The 19,639-nt window shown below is 42.1% G+C and overlaps 1 protein-coding gene across 2 annotated transcripts; it reads right to left on the reverse strand.

Annotated features, from left to right (window-relative positions):
• Positions 1-73: 73 nt before the first annotated feature.
• Positions 74-19,455, reverse strand: POLR2B (RNA polymerase II subunit B). Of its 2 annotated transcripts, XM_086464754.1 has the most exons (25): positions 19,389-19,455; positions 19,050-19,122; positions 17,212-17,362; positions 15,105-15,217; positions 14,613-14,832; positions 13,522-13,680; positions 12,297-12,461; positions 11,573-11,769; positions 10,713-10,832; positions 10,157-10,343; positions 8,828-8,971; positions 8,403-8,542; positions 8,183-8,294; positions 7,551-7,705; positions 7,148-7,346; positions 6,868-7,036; positions 6,305-6,401; positions 4,848-4,942; positions 4,292-4,542; positions 4,115-4,204; positions 3,742-3,849; positions 3,159-3,272; positions 2,905-3,065; positions 1,193-1,388; positions 74-325 (listed from the first exon to the last, which is right to left on the reverse strand). In XM_086464754.1, exons 1-25 carry the CDS (start codon positions 19,405-19,407, stop codon positions 236-238), a joined length of 3,525 nt encoding a protein of 1,174 aa, XP_086320880.1. In that variant the 5' UTR covers positions 19,408-19,455; the 3' UTR covers positions 74-235. The 2 variants fall into 2 exon arrangements, with proteins under 2 accessions (XP_086320880.1, XP_086320881.1); XM_086464755.1 differs by lacking the exon at positions 13,522-13,680.
• Positions 19,456-19,639: the final 184 nt, after the last annotated feature.

Below are 19,639 nucleotides of genomic sequence, written 5' to 3' on the forward strand. Positions count from 1 at the left end.
ACTCCTTTGTTCTTCGATTATCAATTTGCTTGCACTCACACTTCTTTCACAGAAACACAAATAGATTCACAAGTTTGATTAGAAATTTTAATTCTATTTACAGGAAATAAACGTACTTCTGAACAGCACATAGCAGATGAGAAACTGTATTTTAAATGCAACCTACACAAAATGAAACAAAACCTGAGCACTTCAGTCTCATGATTTTTTCTTTTTAAAAAAGCCCTTTTAAAGGCTAAACACTCATCATACGAGGTGCGATACTCATAGACATCAGCTCTTGGAAGAGGAGTTTGCAGGCATAGGGCATTCGAACCAAAGATATCTGGAAAGAGATTTCAAAAGGCTTATGATAAGCACTCCTAAAGCATCAACATCCACCACCCTCTACACAAATAACTTGTCAAGTTCCTAGCTCAAAAGTGGATCTGAAGTTATGCGTGAAAGCATTTAACAGCAATCGCTCAGTCACAAAGCAAGAGGGAAGCTGAGACTGTCTGTGGAGGCTACAGAGCAGCTACCCAGAACGCTTTTCTAACAATAAAACCTGCAGCCAAGGGATCTGATCTTAACCAAGAGCCATTTGACAAGGGAACACTCCCATAGCAGAGCATGCCTGGCGTGCAGTAAATGCCGTTCAGATTTCCTGCACACATCTCTTCAGTCACCCCAGTGCCATTGTTAGAGTTGCAGCAGCCAGTCCCCAGCCCCAGAACAAGCCTGTTTAAGGCAACTGTTTTTATCTCTGCTGCGACTCTCCCTTGAGATAGACTACAGAGCCTTTTTCTTATTAAAGAAAGCACAACACAAAAGACCTCCCATGGGGACCCACTCTTGCACGCATAAATATCTTCATGGGGACAGCCACAAGGGCAATGGCTCTGAATTCCTGTAATTCTGAGCTTTACTTCTAAAAATAAGGTCTCAAGCATTTACTTCTGAAGTCTCCGAAAACTGCACTGCAAAATACTCAAACAGCATTTCCTGTCAAGTGACAAGCCAACATTGTAAAATTAATACAGAAACATCCAAATTAACTAGGATGCTATAAACACTTAAACCAGTTATGAAACTAAAATAGCAATTGTTCTGCCCCTTCTTTAAATATTTACTTCCCTAGACTCCTGTTCACGCGAGTGACATTTCCTCTTACCCACAAAGAGAAACACTGGCTGATGAAAACCACACGTACCTGAGTTTTATTACGGCATCCCCGGCATTCGTAGGTGTGAGTCCTTGTGTTTGCAATTGCCATGATTCCACAGAGGTTACAGACATGGACTTGGTACGGGTCCGAAGCTTCAAACAATCTTTCTCTCAAGAACTGGGCTGCTCCGTGAGCAATCTGGCAATCTCGTTCCATTTCTCCAAAACGAAGGCCTCCATCACTGAAAAGAGGAAAAGAGAAAAAGAAAAAACCCTCAACTTTTGAGTACATCAGCAAAATACACCAGTTCTTGTTGGTGGAACAAGTAACTGATCAGAAACAACAGCGGCATTACAAGGCAGGAGTAAAGCTGTGGATTAATTTTCCTCTTAACACCTCAGAATAAAACTCTTAGGGAGAATGTGAACACAGTAATTTGTAACTGCTGCTGAGCACTTCTGAAGCAGATGTCAGACAGCGAACAGCCACAGCACAATCGTATGGCAAAATGCGGTAAACAATTACATCATTCTCTACTTATCTGTGGTGGGTTTAACCTCAGCTGGCTGCCAGCTGCCCACCAAGCAGCTCTCTCCCTCATGTCGACAGGACAGGGGAGAAAGTAGGATGGAACAGCTCGTGGATTGAAATAAAACCAGGGAGATTGCTTACCAATAACCATCACAGGCAAAACTGACTCAGCATGGGGAAAATTAGTTTAATTTATTGCCCATTAAAAATGGAGTTGGATGGTAGGCCAGGTTGGATGGGCTTTGAGCAACCTGATCTAATGAAAGGTGTCCCTGCCCATGGCAGGGGGTTGGAACTAGATGGTCTTTAAGGTTCCCTCCAACCCAAACCATTCTGTGATTCTGTGGTGAGAAACAAAGACAAAACTAAAAACATCTCCCCTACTTTCTTCCCAGGCTCAACTTCACTCCTTCATTCCCAACTCCTTCCTCCCCTCCCCATGGTCACAGGGGGAATGGGGGTTGCAGTCAGTGCATAACAGTTCCTCTCTGCTGCTCCTGCCTCCTCACACTTTTTCCCTGCTCCAGCGTGGGGTCCCTCCTATGGGACAGTCCTTCACAAACTGCTCCAACATGGGCCCTTCCCACAGGACACAATCCTTCAGGAACAGACTGCTGCAACATGGGCCCTCCATAGGCCGCAGCTGCTGCCAGGAGCCAGCACACCAGCACGAATGTTCCACAGGCTGCAGCATGGGTATCTGCTCCACCATGGTCCTCCATGGGCTGGAGGCGGAGAGCCTGCTTCACCGTGGTCTCTCTACGGGTTGCAGGAGGATCTCTGCTCCAGCGCCTGGAGTACCTCCTCCCCCTCCTCCTTCTCTGACCTGGGTGTCTGCAGGACTGTTCCTTTCACATTTTCTCACCACTCTCACAGCTGCTGCACAGCTTTTTTTTTTTTTACCCTTTCTTAAATACGTTACCACAGAAGCACCACCAGTGTCACTGACAAGCTCAGCTTTGGTCTGTTGGAGCCAGCTGTAAGTGGCTGTGTCCAGCACAGGACAACCCCACATCCTTTCTCAGCAAGGCCACCCCCAGAGCACCTCCTGCTACCAAAACCTTGACACCTGCACCCAACACATCATAAGCCAAACACATGAAAACAGGTGGCTAATTGGGGTGAGCTAATTCAGTTCTAGATGTGAAGCTGAGGCAGGTAATTTTTAGGGCTAAAAACTTCAAAGGAAAAGAAACAGCGTATAGAAAATAAACAAACATCCTTACCGAGATCTACCTTCCATGGGCTGTCTGTTAAGTATCTGGATTGGCCCTCTCGCACGAGAATGGATTTTGTCATCTACCATGTGCTTCAACCGCTGGTAATATGTAGGACCAATGAAGATCTGTGATGTGATTTTTCGACCAGTGAAGCCATTGTAGAGGACCTGCAGTAATCAATGCAATCACTGAATCATAAGCCTTACTGTCTATCAAACGTATATTAAACAAATTGCAGTGAATTGATATTTTGATTATACCTCATTTCCTCTCAGATGATAGCCATAATCTGACAAAAGATTGGAAATTTTCTGCACATTGACAGCATCATTAAAAGGTGTAGCATCACCAATTTCTCCCTTGTTTGCAGACACCTACAGAGAAAAGATTTGCAAAAGCTTGTCAGATTTCTCAAGGACTGGTAGGACCTTAAGCTGTTTCAAACAACTTTACCTCTTAATGCCACAACTTGAGATTCCATGCCCCATGACAGTACCCCATCTGGCTTCGTTTATCAGCTACACAATTTATAGGGAGAATTTAAAAAATACACAGCATCAGCAGTTTTGCTGCTCTTTTTTCTAGGTCGCAGGAGTTTGGAATAAAAGCAATAGATGAGAGAGCACACTATAGTCTGAGTTGCTGGACAAAACTTAAGAGGGCTGTAGGTCTTCTCCAAGAAACCTGTTTTTGCTATCAAGTAACTGGAGAACAATCTTTATTTTTTAGGGAAGTAACGCCTATCGGGGAGTAGTATCTTTACCAAAAAAAAAAAAAAAAAAAAAAAAAGAAAGAAGTTTAACTCAAACTGCTCAGACACACAGCATAAAAGATTCTTCTTACCTTCCCCTGAAGACACTCAATCAAGTGGCCAATGGTCATGCGGGAAGGGATGGCATGGGGGTTGATAATTATATCAGGTGTGATGCCTTCACAGGTGAAGGGCATATCCTAGATCAGGGAAACCACAGTCAGTACTTCCCAGAGTTTTAAGAAAAGCAGTTGCATGGATTCAAATTACATCTTTGAAAGTACTGAAGTACCATGTAAGAAGCAGCTGTGTCCCCTTCTAAACATAGTTTAGCTAAATTGAAGTCAGTATGTCACACCTGAGGATACTCCACGGACAACTCACTTAAGGCAGTTCCAATGCTAAGGAGATCAGAGATAAATGTGAAGAAGGAAATTAAAAAAAAAAAAAAAAAAAAATCGCTACCTCTTGCCTGTACTGGATGCCACAGGTTCCTTTCTGACCATGTCTGCTGGCAAATTTATCTCCAATTTGTGGGATTCTTACAGAGCGTACCTGTAAGCCATAGGAAAACATTCGATTGGCAACTTAAATACAGAACAAAAATGATTAAAAGTAGAAAGCACACATGTCAGTGCTCACTCTAATCTTGCAGAACTTGTATCCTTCCTGGTTAAGGGTTACCATGACCTGATCTACAATACCAGTCTCACTGGTTCGCAGAAAAGTGCTACAGTCTCTCTTTGTGAAACGTCTGTTGGTGCTTTCCAGCTCGTCTTCATTTTCTGGCAGTGTTACTGTTTTGCCAATGATGACATCATCCCCAGACACACGTACCCCAGGTGCTATCAAACCATCATCATCAAGTTTGTCATAGATTGCATGTCTCATACCTTGGGAAAAAAAGAAAAACAAACAAACAACAACAACAAAAATAAGATTCTCAAATTTTTCACTATATTGACTTTGATGTTCCCTAGAAATACAAGTCTGCTTGCAACTTCAGACTGACTACTGCTAAAACGTCTGAAGATAATTTCATGCAAATACCTCAATTGATGTATTTTGCTATTAATACAGGCATTTCTGATACTTTATATGTCCCAAAACAAAGACTGAATCAGTTCAAGAACACCAACAACTTTGCCCACAAAAACTTAATTTAAAAATTCAGTCTTCACACACGCCTCTATCTTACCTTGGCAAGTTTCGCGTGTCGGCTTTTCAAAAACTTCCTCTTGGTCATACCCTTTTTTAGACTCTTGCTCTTTGTATGAGCGATAGAACACAGATCTGAAACAAAGTCATAAAGCCTTCTCCAGTGAAACCAGCATCATTTTTCCTCACCTGTACATCTCAATTTCACTGTAATCAACCTTTTAATCACATATTATGCATGCTGTTACTAATTACAACCGAAACAAATAGTGTTGCTATGGCATACATATGATTTTCCTCTAAAGTCTTGTTAATCTGACCATTGCTGGAGAGGGGAAAACAAACAAAAAACACCCCACCAAACAAACAAAAAACAGTTTCAGACAGCATTTTGATGGTCACTTTTCAGATATTGCCAAAGTACCTATAGATAACACACTAATGTTTGATGACCTGCAGAGACCTTTGGATCAGCTTGATATCTCAAAAGCAGTTATTATTCCTAAAGATTGTTCACGACTTCATTGTATCATTCTCATATTACTTTTCTCCTTACACCTGCCATTTTGCTTCTTTTTTTAGCTTCTACTGCTACCTTGCCATGCCACGCTCAGTACGACTGAGCTGCAGCGGGAAACCTTCAATTTATATAGGCTTCTTTCTGGGGCCTTAGGGGTTTTTGTTTGCTGTCTCAGTTGCTAGCACACCAAAGGCACAGGCTTTCAGAGAAGTATTATCCACATTTAATTGCTCCCATGCACACAGGAGGTTCACGTGAGCCACAAAAGTCTAATAGTCTCATACTTGTTCTACGTTGGAAGGCAGTAGACCCAAGATACCAAGCATACACTTCTTGAGCTCAACCTGGACCAAAGAAAATGAACAAAACTAGCAGCGCACTGACCAGCATACAGCTGACCAGCCATCTAGCAACTGTAACACACAAAGTCACATCAGTGGCCAGTTGTCCCAACGGCAGTTCCTACTAAGGAGAGGAACATGCCAATCCTCACTGGTAGCAACTCTCATGCTACTAAGAAGAAGACTGTATCAAAAAGCTGCAACATTGCCACTAAAGAGTTCACGTAACTGGCAAGAGTTATATGAAATTATAACAGTAAGGAGTCCAAATATTTTCTCATTACCATCATACAAAGAACAGTAAGCACAGTACAGACCAAAAATCGAAGAGCTGGGAAGGCAGAGTGGGAAGCCAGGTTACACAAAGGATGAACTGTTCCTCACTCTCTTTTGCTAAGATACACATTCACCATTTTCATTGTGCTGCTCCCTCCATCCCCGTTAAAAAACAAAACAAAACAAAAAACAAAACACAAACAATAAAACCAAAAATTAAAAAGATTCTCAGGTTGGAAAGATTTGGAAAATGGTGTCTTCGAGTGTAAGACGAACTTTTCCTGAGCCTCTGGACAACTCAGCATAGTTTGGTTTTTTTTTTTTTCTCCCAAGCAGCTAAAAAAGGTTACAAAGTCTTACCTGAAAAAGCCTCTGTCAACAGCAGAACGGTTCATGATGACAGAGTCTTCCTGGTTATAGCCTGTGTACGATGCAATGGCTACAATCGAGTTGATACCTATAATGTGCAGAGCAAATACATTGAAAGGACGCACGCATAGCAGACGGGCATTACTTGTAACTCAAAATACGCTGTGTTCTCTTCAGTGCGGCTGTTCTACCCTTTCAGAGTGAAAATCTCCATATCCAGCACATGAAAACTACATAGTATCATCAAATGCAACTTGGGGTAGAAAAGAGTCAAGAGTGACCCCTTGCGAAGAACCGAGCAAATACAACGACAGAAATGTATTTTTCCAGTTACATTTTAGCAGACTATATGGATAAAGTAGTTTCAGCTGCAACACTAGCAATGTATGTTTTGTAGTCTAGGTGTCCAGCTACAAGTTAACATTTTAACCTATAATTTAATTTTTAAATTACATTCCTTTGCTAAATGTTCAGGAATTCTAGCCACATTTGTGACACAGTTTAAACAGAACAGTAGTATTGTTCCATTTAATAAACATTAACTGATGACATACCCGCTGGTAACTCTCTGAATCGCAAGTACTCCATGGAGCGTGTGGTTACAAGCGGCTTCTGAGGATAATACAAGACGTGAGCCAGCGTATCCATACGAACGTGAAAGTTCGTAATGTAAACTCCCATAGCCTGTTTACCCATAGCAGACTGGTACGTGTTCCTGGGAGACTAGACAGACAAGGGAAGACCAGTATGTATGTCCATTAAGCTCTTCACACGCGCACCTGTGGGTTTTCTATCAACTTCAAAAGCAGGATGTTAGAGAAGTGACGCACTGACCTGGTTGTGATCAGGGAAAGGGATAATAGACGCACATACTCCCAGGATCATAGATGGGTGAATCTCACAGTGCGTGTATGTTGAACAATATGCCACACCTTTCTCTTGCAAGTCATCTGGAGTCATTGCCAGCATCACAGTCTCTTCTTCCAGTGTATCAATGTACTCTACTACACCACTGGCCACAAGATCCTGCCAACTGAATAACAAGAACAAGGACTTCCCTAACTTATTATTACTACCACTGCCTCAGTGTGACTAAAAAGAAGTAAAATAAAAAAATTAAGCTACCAGGCATCTTTGTGCTGCACAATGCTTTAAACATTCCTTCTCCAATCTGAGGGAACTTGCAGCCTCCAAGATGGAAAAACAGACATTTAGCTGAATTTCAGGAACATCTCACCTGTAATTGTTATACTCTCGTTCCTTCAGTTGGTCAATATGCCTTTTCTTCAACAGCAACTTCTGTTTTTCCACAATTAAAAGGGGTCGACAAATTCTGCCTGCATCAGTATAGATGCGGATTTCTCGCTCACGAATATCTCTAATCATTGAGACCTGTACAAGAAAGCAGCAACCCATGAGCACAAAGTCTCAGCCTGGAATCAGAACTACGGGACACAAAACAGGATAACAAAGTCCCCTAAAGCAAAGGCCTTACAGGCACTATCAGCAGCACAGAACAAACATTAACGCTCCTACAAACAGAAACATTTCAAGAGATTATTTTCAACTGTTTTTCCAACTAGATCCTCTTTAAAAGAAAAAAAAAAAAACACACAAACAACAACCAAAAAAACCCCAACAAACAAAAAACCCCCCAACCAAACAACGATCCACGCACATCAGACAAACAAAAAAACCCCAAAAGCATCAAACCTCCAAAAGCTCCCCAAACAAAAACAAAACAAGCAATGTGAAGTATGTTCAGAAAGAGACTTGCAAATAATGCTGCTTGGAGCTTGCAAAGTAGTGTTGAGGCATTATCCTCTCTCATCTAAAAAGGCACCCAAAGTCTGGATGTAAAATTTATACCTCTGACACAATGATGTCCATCTGACGACGGAGCTTCCTTAGAGTATTCATGAGCTGCTCCGGATCTTTGTGTATGCCTACCCAGCAGCCGTTAACAAAGATCTTGGTAGCACTAGGAAGAGGGAAAAACAAACAAATTGAAAAATACCAAACCAAACCCTTGAAGTGTTGTGCAGGATAAAAAGCTTCAGCCTGTTCAAACAGTTTCATTTGCACATACTCTGCTATTGCCGCTGGAGATATTTCTTCCAGGTTTTCCATACTCCACTCTTCCAAGAATTCCAAAATTGGGGATGGCTGAGACCCCACAGAAATGTAAGCCATCAGGGCTAAGTTCTTCACAAGTCCTACTGCATGACCCTAGTAAAAACACAAAGTTTACTTGCATTTCCACATCAAGAGATTCCCCTAAGAAGAGACGAGAACTTAAACTTCAAGTCCTCAAGGAACCGGACACAAAATATGCTATTTACTGTATTAATTTCTACCATTCAACTACAGCGTTAGCTATAAAGCTAAATATTCACGTCAGCATTCAAAAAACAAAAACGCAAGTGATCATCACAAGTGCCACAGCTACAGAACGACCAGCAGATAAAAGGAGTTAGGCATGAGTAAGCACTGACACAAACATCAATTCGTTACCTCCGGGGTCTCAGCAGGGCAAACCATTCCCCACAGCGTATTGTGCAGCTGCCTGGGCTTTGCTAGTTTACCATCTCTACCAATCGGAGAATTCAGGCGCCTCAGGTGGGAAAGCGTAGATGCAAAAGTCAAGCGGTTTAACACCTGCAGGTAGTAAGGAATTCAGTCAAAGCTGCTGAAGGGTGTTGCTGACAGCCATCATGGCGCGTTAGAGCAAAAGATCAACGCCCTCTAGTAGTGATGTACTTGAAATAAAATAGCTCTGATTTTTGTTAACTATGCTTTTTAGTTCACCTCCGCTAATCTTAGACTTAGTTTACCCTTAAAATCTCAAGATCCTAACCACTGTTGTAATGGCACAAGTTTTCAGAGCACGCTTATACCACAGCAAGGCCCAGCATAAACACAGTAATCCACGCAGAGAGCTGCTTTTTGTACCATAGCTTACTCTGATCAGGTAACTAGAATGAGTGATACTTGTAAAAATACTTCCTAAGCTGCATTTTCTGGAGGGTTTGCCAGTACGATGACATAGAGATCTTTTCAAACTTAGTTTGAAAAACTAAGACGACTTAGTTATCAGCATTTACATTCTTTCCAGAGTCTGCTCAAAGCTTCTCAACAATTTAAGAAAATTTATTTTTTACAGCCTGAGATGTGAGAGTTTATTTAAAAAGCAAACAAGCCCCTCATCCACATACACCAACAACACACCATCCAGGGACAGCTACCATCTTCACCTCTTTCCTAACTTTATTTACCCCAAATTATCATCTCACCAGGGCTCCAGACAACAAAATGTACTGGCATTTAAAAACCATCACCTCTTTCCTGTTGTCACCTTTACGAGAAACAGGCTCAAGTAAGCACTGCTCTGGGCTAATAAAGTCAGTGCTCCTCATCATTAGCTGTGGAACACATACCTGTTATATGACAAGGTGTCACTCAAGTTTCTTTAACCACGTCTGAAGCACTAGAAGAAATTAAAGGAAAGAAATCTATCCTCCCTAAAGATTTCCTGGGACTAGGACTTGACTAGACACACAAGCATATGATCTAACACAAGGAGTCTTTACAAGAGTTACACCAACTGTTCAGCAGGGAACACAAGAGCTAAAACCAAAAACTAACAACAACAAAAAACCCCAAACCTCACACCGGACTCAACTATTTGTATCTTCACCTGTTTCAGCTGTGGAAGTTTCCTTTTAAAAATGGTTCTATTTAACACACAACACGCATGGCTGCCAAGCAAAAACTCTTCCATAACACAGTTTTACTGTTACGTAAGTCTGACAAATGCTGCCATGCCTTATTCAGCTATTGTACCTGAGACACTCCTGCCCTGGCCTGATGAGCTTTCTTCTGGTCACCCCAGTTTCCAGTTGCCAATGAATACTTCAAACCATCTGAAATAATTCTTGTTTTAATTGCCAGTTCCAAGTTGAAATCTTTCCCTCTGTCAATAAACTTTTGTGCATATATTCTCACTTCCTTCAGCAAATTCTTAAACATTCTGTAGAAGAAGATGCCAAGAAACAAGATTAAACAGTACTCTAGCAATTCAGCCTACTCAGCACTATTTGAAAACAAAACAAAACAAAACCCCGTCACTGGCCTCCTAAAAAGAAGCAAGTAACTTGTAACTGGGGGGTGGGGGAAGAACAAAACAAATGAACCTGTTTGTGAACTTGCACAAAATATGCTTCAAAACCAGCTGATGCTAGCCACCTACTATTAGAGGAAATTACCCACTCCATGAAAAGTCATAATCAGATACTGTCTGTGTTGTCCAAGACTGGCTAACAGACACAACAGAATAGCATGAGTTAGCAATGCCTCTACCATTAATTATCTCCAAAGAAAACGTATATATTATAGTTACCCTCTGAACAGGAAAGCTAACAGTGGCCCAGCAAGATCCAGTCTTTTGTTGCCATAATGATCTCTGTCATCAAGCTCTCTTCTTCCCAGTGCTGCCAGCAACAATCTATGAACCATATACCTAAACAAATAGATAGTTTATGTTTTAAACTGACAGTAGACATTCACAACAAAGATTATGTGCTTTCACAGATAAATCAGTGAGCTGCTTCGCAAAGGCTGTCCATTCTAGATCTTTAGGATACTGCTGCCCTACAACAGACCTCTTCAGCACAGACATCCTTAGAGGTGAATAACCCACTGAAAGTTCAGGTAACTACAGAGAGAAGTTAATATTTACATCATGATAGCAATGGTCTTCTGCTGCATGTGTCTCCTGTGCTGTGGCACGGGATGTGTTTAAGCAAGTGGAATCAGGTGTAAAATGGCAAGTGTCCTGACTCTAGGGCTCATCTGCATACCAATAAGCAGCAACCGAGAGGATGTGCTAATAGTTTTAAAGAGTGGGTTACATTACAAACAGCTTATCAGTAGTTATCTACACATCAGTTATCAACCTCTATATGTTGTCCCTGCAAGGGTATGTCAAAAAGAGTAATTTATCACTGTCACTACATCTAACTTAAGAATGTGTCGGGAGGCTTGCTTTGTTTCAATTTTTTTTTTTATACTTTTTCAACATTTGCATTTTCTCAGCTACAAAAACATACCACTGCCCTAAAGTTTATCCCCAAGTATCCAGAAGACTGAGGTTAAAAACAAACTTCCATTCAGCACATTCTTCCAATCATATGCATATATGTGAATAAAATCTGTATTCAGGGTCCATTTGCAGATGTGTGACAGAAAATACTGACATACCCTAGAAAATAGGCCTTTTTGGTTTCACAGAAGTCACTGACACCAACATGTGGGAGCATTTCTTTCTGCAAGACTTCTTTAGCATACTTGATTCTCTTTTCTTTGGTGACACCTGGCTTTGCACCTCTTGATCCAATGAAGTTTAGAGCAACATTTTGCTCCTGAATAACAAATGCTTCATCCAGAGAAGGTTTGACCTAATGCACAAAATACAGCAAAATCCTGTAGCATCCAGTGCCTGTTGGGGCTGAAGGAAATTAGGAACAGTTTGCCAATGATTACTTCAGGAGCTGCTAGTTACTGATCCAGTTCTTCCTGGCTTTACTACAGTAGCTGTTTCAAAAGCAGCAGAAAACCATAATGGAGCACGCACGAAGCACACAAAAAACAGTTTAGACTTCAGAAAATAGTTCTTATTCAAGTACATTCTAGGCCTGTTGCTGTTTCAGGTATAAATTGGGATTTTACAATTAAAGTCAATGGCAGGAGGATAAGATCCTACCTCTACAAACAGGTATTAACCCTTTGAAATTTACATTGCACTCTGTTCACTTAAAATACTCATTAGAATAGGTTTAGGTAGAGAACTTTTGACATTTCGAATAGATACCCCCCCCCGTCAAAAAAAAAAAAAAGTAATAAATTTCAATTGGAAAATCAAATTAGCCATGCCTACACACCACCAAATGTCAAGCCAGGAAATAACTTATTTAACATATATTACCATTTCCATCATTTCCGGATCTTCAAAATCATATATGATGTGCTCTAAAATGTCCCTGTCGGACACAAAGCCTAGTGCACGAAAGACAATGATGATGGGGACTTCTTGTTTGATATATGGCAAAGTTGCTACAATGCGCTGACCAATAGCACTCTTCTTTGCACCCTGAAAAGATGGGGGAAAGCACACATTAGTCTTAAATGATCTTGCTTTTAAATAAAAATATCTCTCTGGATTTGGACGATACAGCGTAAGCGTATTCATTCAAGCACTACAGAAAACCATGACTTCTCAGCAAGCTAACTAAGGAGCTATTCTGAAACCTTACTCCAACAGCAACTTTAATTTTAAAAACATTTCTAACTTCAGAAGTCTGCAAAAACTTGGAAGGTTTTTGCTGATACAGCAGAATTTAAATAATCAATAATCCTCGATAACCTATATGCATAATTTCTCTCCATTTGTGTTATTTGCAAAGAGCAATTTTATCTGCCTTCAGCTTCCCTTCCACCAGCTTAAGCCCAGCTTTTCTAATCCACTGTGTAAGACCCTCCATTCTCACAATTATTTAAAGAGCTGCTCCCCCCTCCCAGAAAGAAACAGACACTGTGGGACGTAGAGGGACAACCACTCAGGAGTGCCCCAGCCATCCGGAGCGAGAGTGGTATAAGGCTTCTATTAAAATTACTCTTGGAACACATTTGGGAATTTCCAAACACCGGTGCAAGGGTAAATGAGCACTGACATCCTCTGCTTTTGACATTATGAATAGCATTTCTCTTCCCTCACAGATGGCACAATTAGATGTTAAGTATGAATTCATTTGTGGTCTGCAAAACACATCTGAACAGTAGCTTGGCCACCAGCAAAGGCAGAGTCCCTGCTCCTATTCTTGTCCTTTGTCAAAAAACAGGATGCAGCTTGTTTGGATTTTCTAAACACTCATTTAGTAATTCTAAAATTATTTTTTAGCCCAGTCCTAAAACCTGCTACAAATTGAGTCTTCATTTCAATCCTCAAATTATTTATCCCAGAGGCAGGCATAATCTATGACAAATAGAATATATTTTCATTTAATTTTACCTTCTTTACAACATAGCATCAGAAGAAATTTCTTCTCAAAATCCCAAAAACAAATGACACGAAGAAACAAGACAGTAATAAAACTCCTAAAACAATCTTTATTGTAAGCCCCAGGTCAGGGGTTATTACTGCTTAGGCATACCTGCCCGCCTCTGGCCAGCATGCTAACCCATATAGTACTTGTCGGTCGAGAGGAATTTTCCAGACAAGATCTACATTCCCCTGTGTAGGCATACTTTGAATCTTTCTTTGCAAACACATACACTGTGTTTGTAGCCATTTTCTCCTGAGCAATCAGAACCTGTGTTAGAAACAAGAACACTAGTAAATAACTGACAAAAAGGCATGCTGAAAGCAACAAGCACAGTGTGTTTCTACTATTCCTTCTGGAACAAGGAAAAAGCGCTGCACAGTGTGAGGTCAATTTGCCAAACTCAGTTGGATTATGTTGGTATACACTCTACATTTTAAAAACACAGTATTAAGCAAAACATACACCTAGTTAAAATAGAATAACAAAAACAAAAGGCTCCGGGAACACTGCTCTCTATGATGCACTGACCACATCTGCTAGCTGTGCCAAGACATTTCCGTTAGCTTTAGGCACAACCCTGATAAAGAAAGCATTTCACTAGCTGTTTCCAAGGCCAACACACCACACAGGCATTTGAATTTAAATGCCAGCTCTGACAGTCAAAGCCAGATGTACTTTTTTTCCCCTCAAGAAGAAAAATACAATTGTATTTCTTTTGCTGTGTTTGCCCAGGTGTCAGTTACAAAACCCTGGCAGTTTCATTGATGAGGCACAAGTATGGAGAGGATATGATTTGCTAAAGCTGAATCCACAGCAATGGAGGGAAGAACCTGTTCTTATAATAAAATGCATCTATACAGCTGTGAAGAAACTGGAGGAGACTCCGAGAGAAGTAGCACCTCATTTAGAGAGCATACCGCTCTGCAGTGCTGGAAGTGGAAAGTACCTAGGGTACTTAGTGGCATTCAATACAAAACAGTTCATGAAACTGAAGAAGAGAAATATGCCTCAGAGGAGAAGGTGGCTCAAGAAAGTCCTAACAGAGGAGTAAAAGCCTACCTTTCTGTAAGATCAAAAGTGCCCACAGTAACTGTGATACACTGGAATATAAGTGGTTATGCTCCTGGCAAAACAGATGGAAACAAGTAACAGAACTTTCAGTGTCTGTAAAGATGGCTGTGCAAGGCATAATCCCTTACCTTTTCTGATCCATTAATGATAAAGTAGCCACCAGGATCAAGCGGGCATTCATTCAGTTCACAAAGATCACGGTCAGTTAAGCCATTCAACAAACAGTATGTTGAACGTAACATAATAGGAATTTTTCCTATAAAAGTTTTCTGATGCTGTGTCTGTAACTGATCCTCCCCTTCTTTAATAACTGTTTTAGTTATATCCACATACAATGGGGCTGAATACCTACAAAATAAAAACACAATTGTGTTATCTGCCAGTTATTACTCGAGGTTGTACAGAAGGATAATGAATGCAGTTATTCAAGCACTTGCTGGTATATTAAGCATTATTATCAAATCATCAATCATGGTCTGGATTTAACAACTAGACATAGAAATTTTAACAGAGCAGCGATTACAACAGTTTCAAGGCACTATTAAATTGAAAAAGCTGATCAATTAATAATGCAGAGCCAGTCCTTCCTTGTGTTTGTCCACTATAGAGTTCGTTCTTACGTAAGGTTTCTCAGCCTGGCTTCATTGGGCATCATAGGTGAGGGTGCTCCATCTCTTTCCCAATGTGTAGGTTTGGAGAGATAGATTTGTTCAAACTTCAACAGATATCGGGGCTGGAAAACAAGAAGACGTTTACCTGTAATAGAAGAAACATCCCTTTTGCTTGTTCAAGAGCAGCCTAGAGCTTAATACCCAACGCTGCCGCGCATCCTCAGCTCAAGGTACGGAAACAACCCCTCTTCAGATGAATAGATCAAAAAAGCACGCAAAAACGTCCAATAATTTCTAAACACCTCATTAATAAAAAAACCACCCCTAGAGGAAACCAAAAGGTCAAAAGCATTGATAAGAGAAGAATAAAGTACCCAAATACGTCTTCTTCCTATAAAATAGCTAACTCAAGATCTGCCAAGTCAGTGAATATATTAACAAATAGAATATGCCTTATGTATGCCTACTTAGATATTTATTGTTTATGTAACTTTAGATAAAACTGCTAGTTTCATGATGTAAAATGGTAAATCTGCTTCAACACATACATTGAGATAGCTGACACATCAAACAAGGTGCGAGCTCTTGTAAAGCTTTGCTCCCATGCCTAAAACATAAATTTTAATAGTTTTTAGTTCCACAGAAATCCTTTCACATGTTACAGTGAAACCATGGGCATGAAAGGACAGATGTTTTCATCAGTAGAACAGTTCTCAGGATCTTCATTTTCCTCCGAGAGCCACTCGCCCCTCAGAAACCTACTGCAATGAGATTTAGAGCACGGCGTTCTCAAGGAGAACACATTTACCATAATTACTACCTCTGAGGATGGTTGTTAAACCCTCTGATACACTAATCATTGCCTTCAAGATCTGTGGCTGAGAACTAAAGGGAGAAAGAAACAAAAAGTCAAATTAGTCCAATGCTCTCTGTCTTCTTAAATTAATCCCAGTATCTTCAAGTGAGGCAAGAGTTTGTCTGCAAGCAACTCTGAAGGAAAAAGCAAGTTTCCTTTTTCTCATATCTAGACCTACTCCCAAAAACTTTAATTTGATAAATAAGGATAAGAAACTAACCTTTATGATTTGAGAGTGTAAAATACCGGCTTTTGGACAAAAAGAAGCCAGGTACATACCATGCTCGTGATCTGAACCTGAACCATGTCCAGTGCATAGAGCAACCGCGGAACCACATGGCTACAGAATTCCGCAATAACATACACAGAATAATAGAAGAAACATCAAGGAGAATTACCGAGAGATAAATGTTTATGAACTGTTCCTCTAACAAAGAAATTAAAAGAAATATCAGTTATTCTCTCTACAGAATAGTTCTTTGCCTGGAAAAAAAAAATCACAAAGGAACAGCCAAACATGTAACAAATTCAATGCTCAGGTGTCCTAAAGTTCCTTTAAATCTTTATAGGGAAGCAGCAAGATAGTGAATGATAGCAGGGGAGCGGATCACTTCTGGAACAGGGATCCTACCACACGAGGGACAAGGATAAATGCACCGCAGCCACTGCAGAAGAGCCATCGCACAGCGCAGACCTTAGACAACATGTTCTCCTTTGGAACATGGTACCAATGGAAGCTGATGACCCTCTGAAAAACTGGATCTGACTTCGGCCAAAGAAAGCTAACAAAGATCTTTTCAGATATAAACATTTCTTGCCACGGTAAAGCTACTGTAAGTCAAAACCCCACCAAAACACAGTTTGCTTTTGGCTGCCTGACTTGCCCTGCTATTGCCCTCTCAGTGCAGTTTGGTACAGTAACTGACAACATGAGCGGCAGCACCCAATTGGTCTTGGTCATATCTCAACCCAAGCAACAACTGAACCAGCAGGAGAGAGTAACTCTGTAGGACAGAGAAGTTCAATTCCATGGATAGCAAAGCTCTTGTATGTGTTTCTCAGCCATACACCTGACTATCTGGAAACCTGGCCATGTACCTCAGAGTACTCCAAAGAGTTCATACTTCTGTCCTATTGACTGCACAAGCAGTGTCATAACTCAGGTGTTTTTCCATCTCTTGAGCTGAGGGCTGAATAAAACCCACCTAAGATCATTTTGCATTGCAAAAACACAGCACCTCTGCCAGGGTCTCCACTTACCGGCTCTTCCACTTCTCCTGTAGCATGCTGGGCTTCAGCTTGCAAATCAATTGGTGGAGCATCTTCAACAATTCTCTGCACAGACATCTGAATAAACTCATCAAAAGAATCCAGCTGTTGCCTGACTAAACCCTTTTCATCAAAATAGGAGCTAAAAAAAAAGCGCATTAATGAACAAGAGATCTTGATTTAATTCAAATACTTTACACATCTAGAAGCTTAAGATGCATTTATTACAAAACCTTCGAAAGCCATGAAATACAGTACAGTACACATTCAGTTCTCTCAAGTCACGAGTTTCAAACGCAGATGCTCAAAAATGCTAAACAGTTCTCTGGTTGTTTGAAGGCACAGGCACCACAAACTGACAGACTTGCTGCCACCTCTTGGCTAGGCCATGACTGTACACACGGTGCACCTTCAATTAGAAAGGAAATGTGATGACTGAAACCACAGTAAAAGTGACTTCAGCTAAAGTTTTCAACAATGTACGAAAATTTCTTTGCTTTAACTAATTTCCCAAGCTGCAGTAAACTGAGTGCATGCCCCTAAGCCAAGGTAACAGTTCCTAGAGCTTTTCCTAGCTTGGACTCCCTCTGTTCCAGCCACACAGAGATTCCCAGCTTCAGTCCTTCTCCGGATTTCCCTTAGCCTTTGTGTGACCCCACCTCAACCTAGCACAATCTAACTGTAAAAATCAAAGCCTAAATTCGAAGCCACACATCCTAACTTTTAACAGGATGACCTAAACGTGTCTGCTGCACAAGCTCCTGCCAGCAAGCTCCTCTACTTCACATTCCTGAAGCCAGCCACGGAACCCACACTTCATCAGCTTCTGCCCCATCACTGCCAAGATCTCTAGAGAAAACTGGCAAGACCTCCCTACCAATAACCTCAGGCTTCCCCAAGAAGGGAACACACCTTCGCCTATCATGCTGTTGCCACAGTGAATCTTGCCAGCACAGTCTGTTATGGCACAAAGGGAAAGGGCAGACTGTGTCACAGAATGGCTGAGGTTGGAAAGGGCCTCTGGAGGTCATCTTGTCCTGTCACCCCACCGAAGAAGGGTCACCTAAAGCTGACTGCCCAAGACCATGGCCTGGCAGCTTTTGAATACCAGCAAGGCCAGAGACTCCATAACCTCTCTGGGTAACCTGTGCTAGTGCTCGGTCACCCTCACAGTAAAAACATGTTTCTTTGTACAAGTGAGACGCAGCCTCCACTGAAGGACCTGCCTCAGTTACCTCCCATGTAATGAAAGCAAAGATAGCGCTCTTCACTGGGCTGCAAAAGAAAGGACCTCCTTCTGCCACCAAAGTTTCTCATCTCTGCTGTGGGACTACCCCTGAAGATCTACTCTTCTATTTGCAACTGCTGCTCCAAGACATCAGTCATATACATTTTATGAATGACACCATTAGCAAGAGAAACACTTTTTTTATTCAGTTCCACGCAGCATCCCACTCCTTAACAGCCACAAGAAGCTGCAGGTCCTGGACGTTCACGTCTTGCTAGAAAAATACTAACATGGTGAAACAGCCAAGTACCAACTTCCTAATGCCAGCATTAGCTGTGAGAGTAGTGGACAAAATCACGTGCTTGACATGGAATCAAAACCACTTCTTACTTCATTCAAAACAGTGTAACCCACCGGGGGTCAGCAGAGATTCTTAATCCCTAACGACAAGCCTGCTGTTTCTGCTTAAAGCCCTTCTGGTCTGAAAGGGGCACATTTAGCATAGCCAAGCCTGCAGCCTCCATGACACGCTGCTAGCGAACCGGGTGTCACCTGTCAGACCATGCTGAAGCATTAGGAACAGCAAGTTTTAAAAAGTCACCTAATAACGATCCAGCAGGCTTCTTGCCACAAGTCCGGGGTGATTTCATCATCGTCTTCATCATACTGCATATCTGCCAGGGAAGCACAACATTTAAGCCAAACTCCGACCACCTCAGTGTCTCTCCTCACCTGCTGGGGTGGCACACGGCGAGCTGAGGGACCCTCCAGCACCCAGCAGCGCCCCAAGAGCCTGCAGGAGTCCCCAACCCATCCGCAGCACCCCCCGTCCCCAACCCCATCACCTTCCGCGGGCCCTGCCCCCCCCCGCCCCCGCCTCATCCGGCTGAACCGTGGAAAAGGCCTAGCGGGGAACGGCCTGCAGCTGCAGCGCCCTCACCTTCGTCTGCGTCGTACATGATGGCGGTGGGAAGAGCCGCGGGTGGCGACGGCCGAGCGGGGAGCGAGGAGGGCGGCGGAGCCCAGCACCGAGCACCCGGGCGAGCGGCGGCGAGAAAGCGGCGGAGCGGCGCCTGCGCACCTGCCTACGTCATGCGCGGGGCGGCTGCGCACGCCGTCTCCCAAGAGGCGGCGGGGCGGAGGTCGGCGCATGTGCGGCTGCGAAACCCCGCCCTCCTCCCGCCGGCCACG

This window comes from Leptosomus discolor, chromosome 4, assembly GCF_034619465.1.
Source record: "Leptosomus discolor isolate bLepDis1 chromosome 4, bLepDis1.hap2, whole genome shotgun sequence".
Taxonomy (NCBI): domain Eukaryota; kingdom Metazoa; phylum Chordata; class Aves; order Leptosomiformes; family Leptosomidae; genus Leptosomus; species Leptosomus discolor.

Coding starts and splice junctions, on each gene's coding strand:
- POLR2B (XM_086464754.1), bottom strand. Junction 4,205..4,291: donor ACAAGTTCTGCAAGATTAGA/GTGAGCACTGAC, acceptor TATGGCTTACAG/GTACGCTCTGTAAGAATCCC. Junction 1,389..2,904: donor CCCATGGAAGGTAGATCTCG/GTAAGGATGTTT, acceptor TCCTCTTTTCAG/TGATGGAGGCCTTCGTTTTG.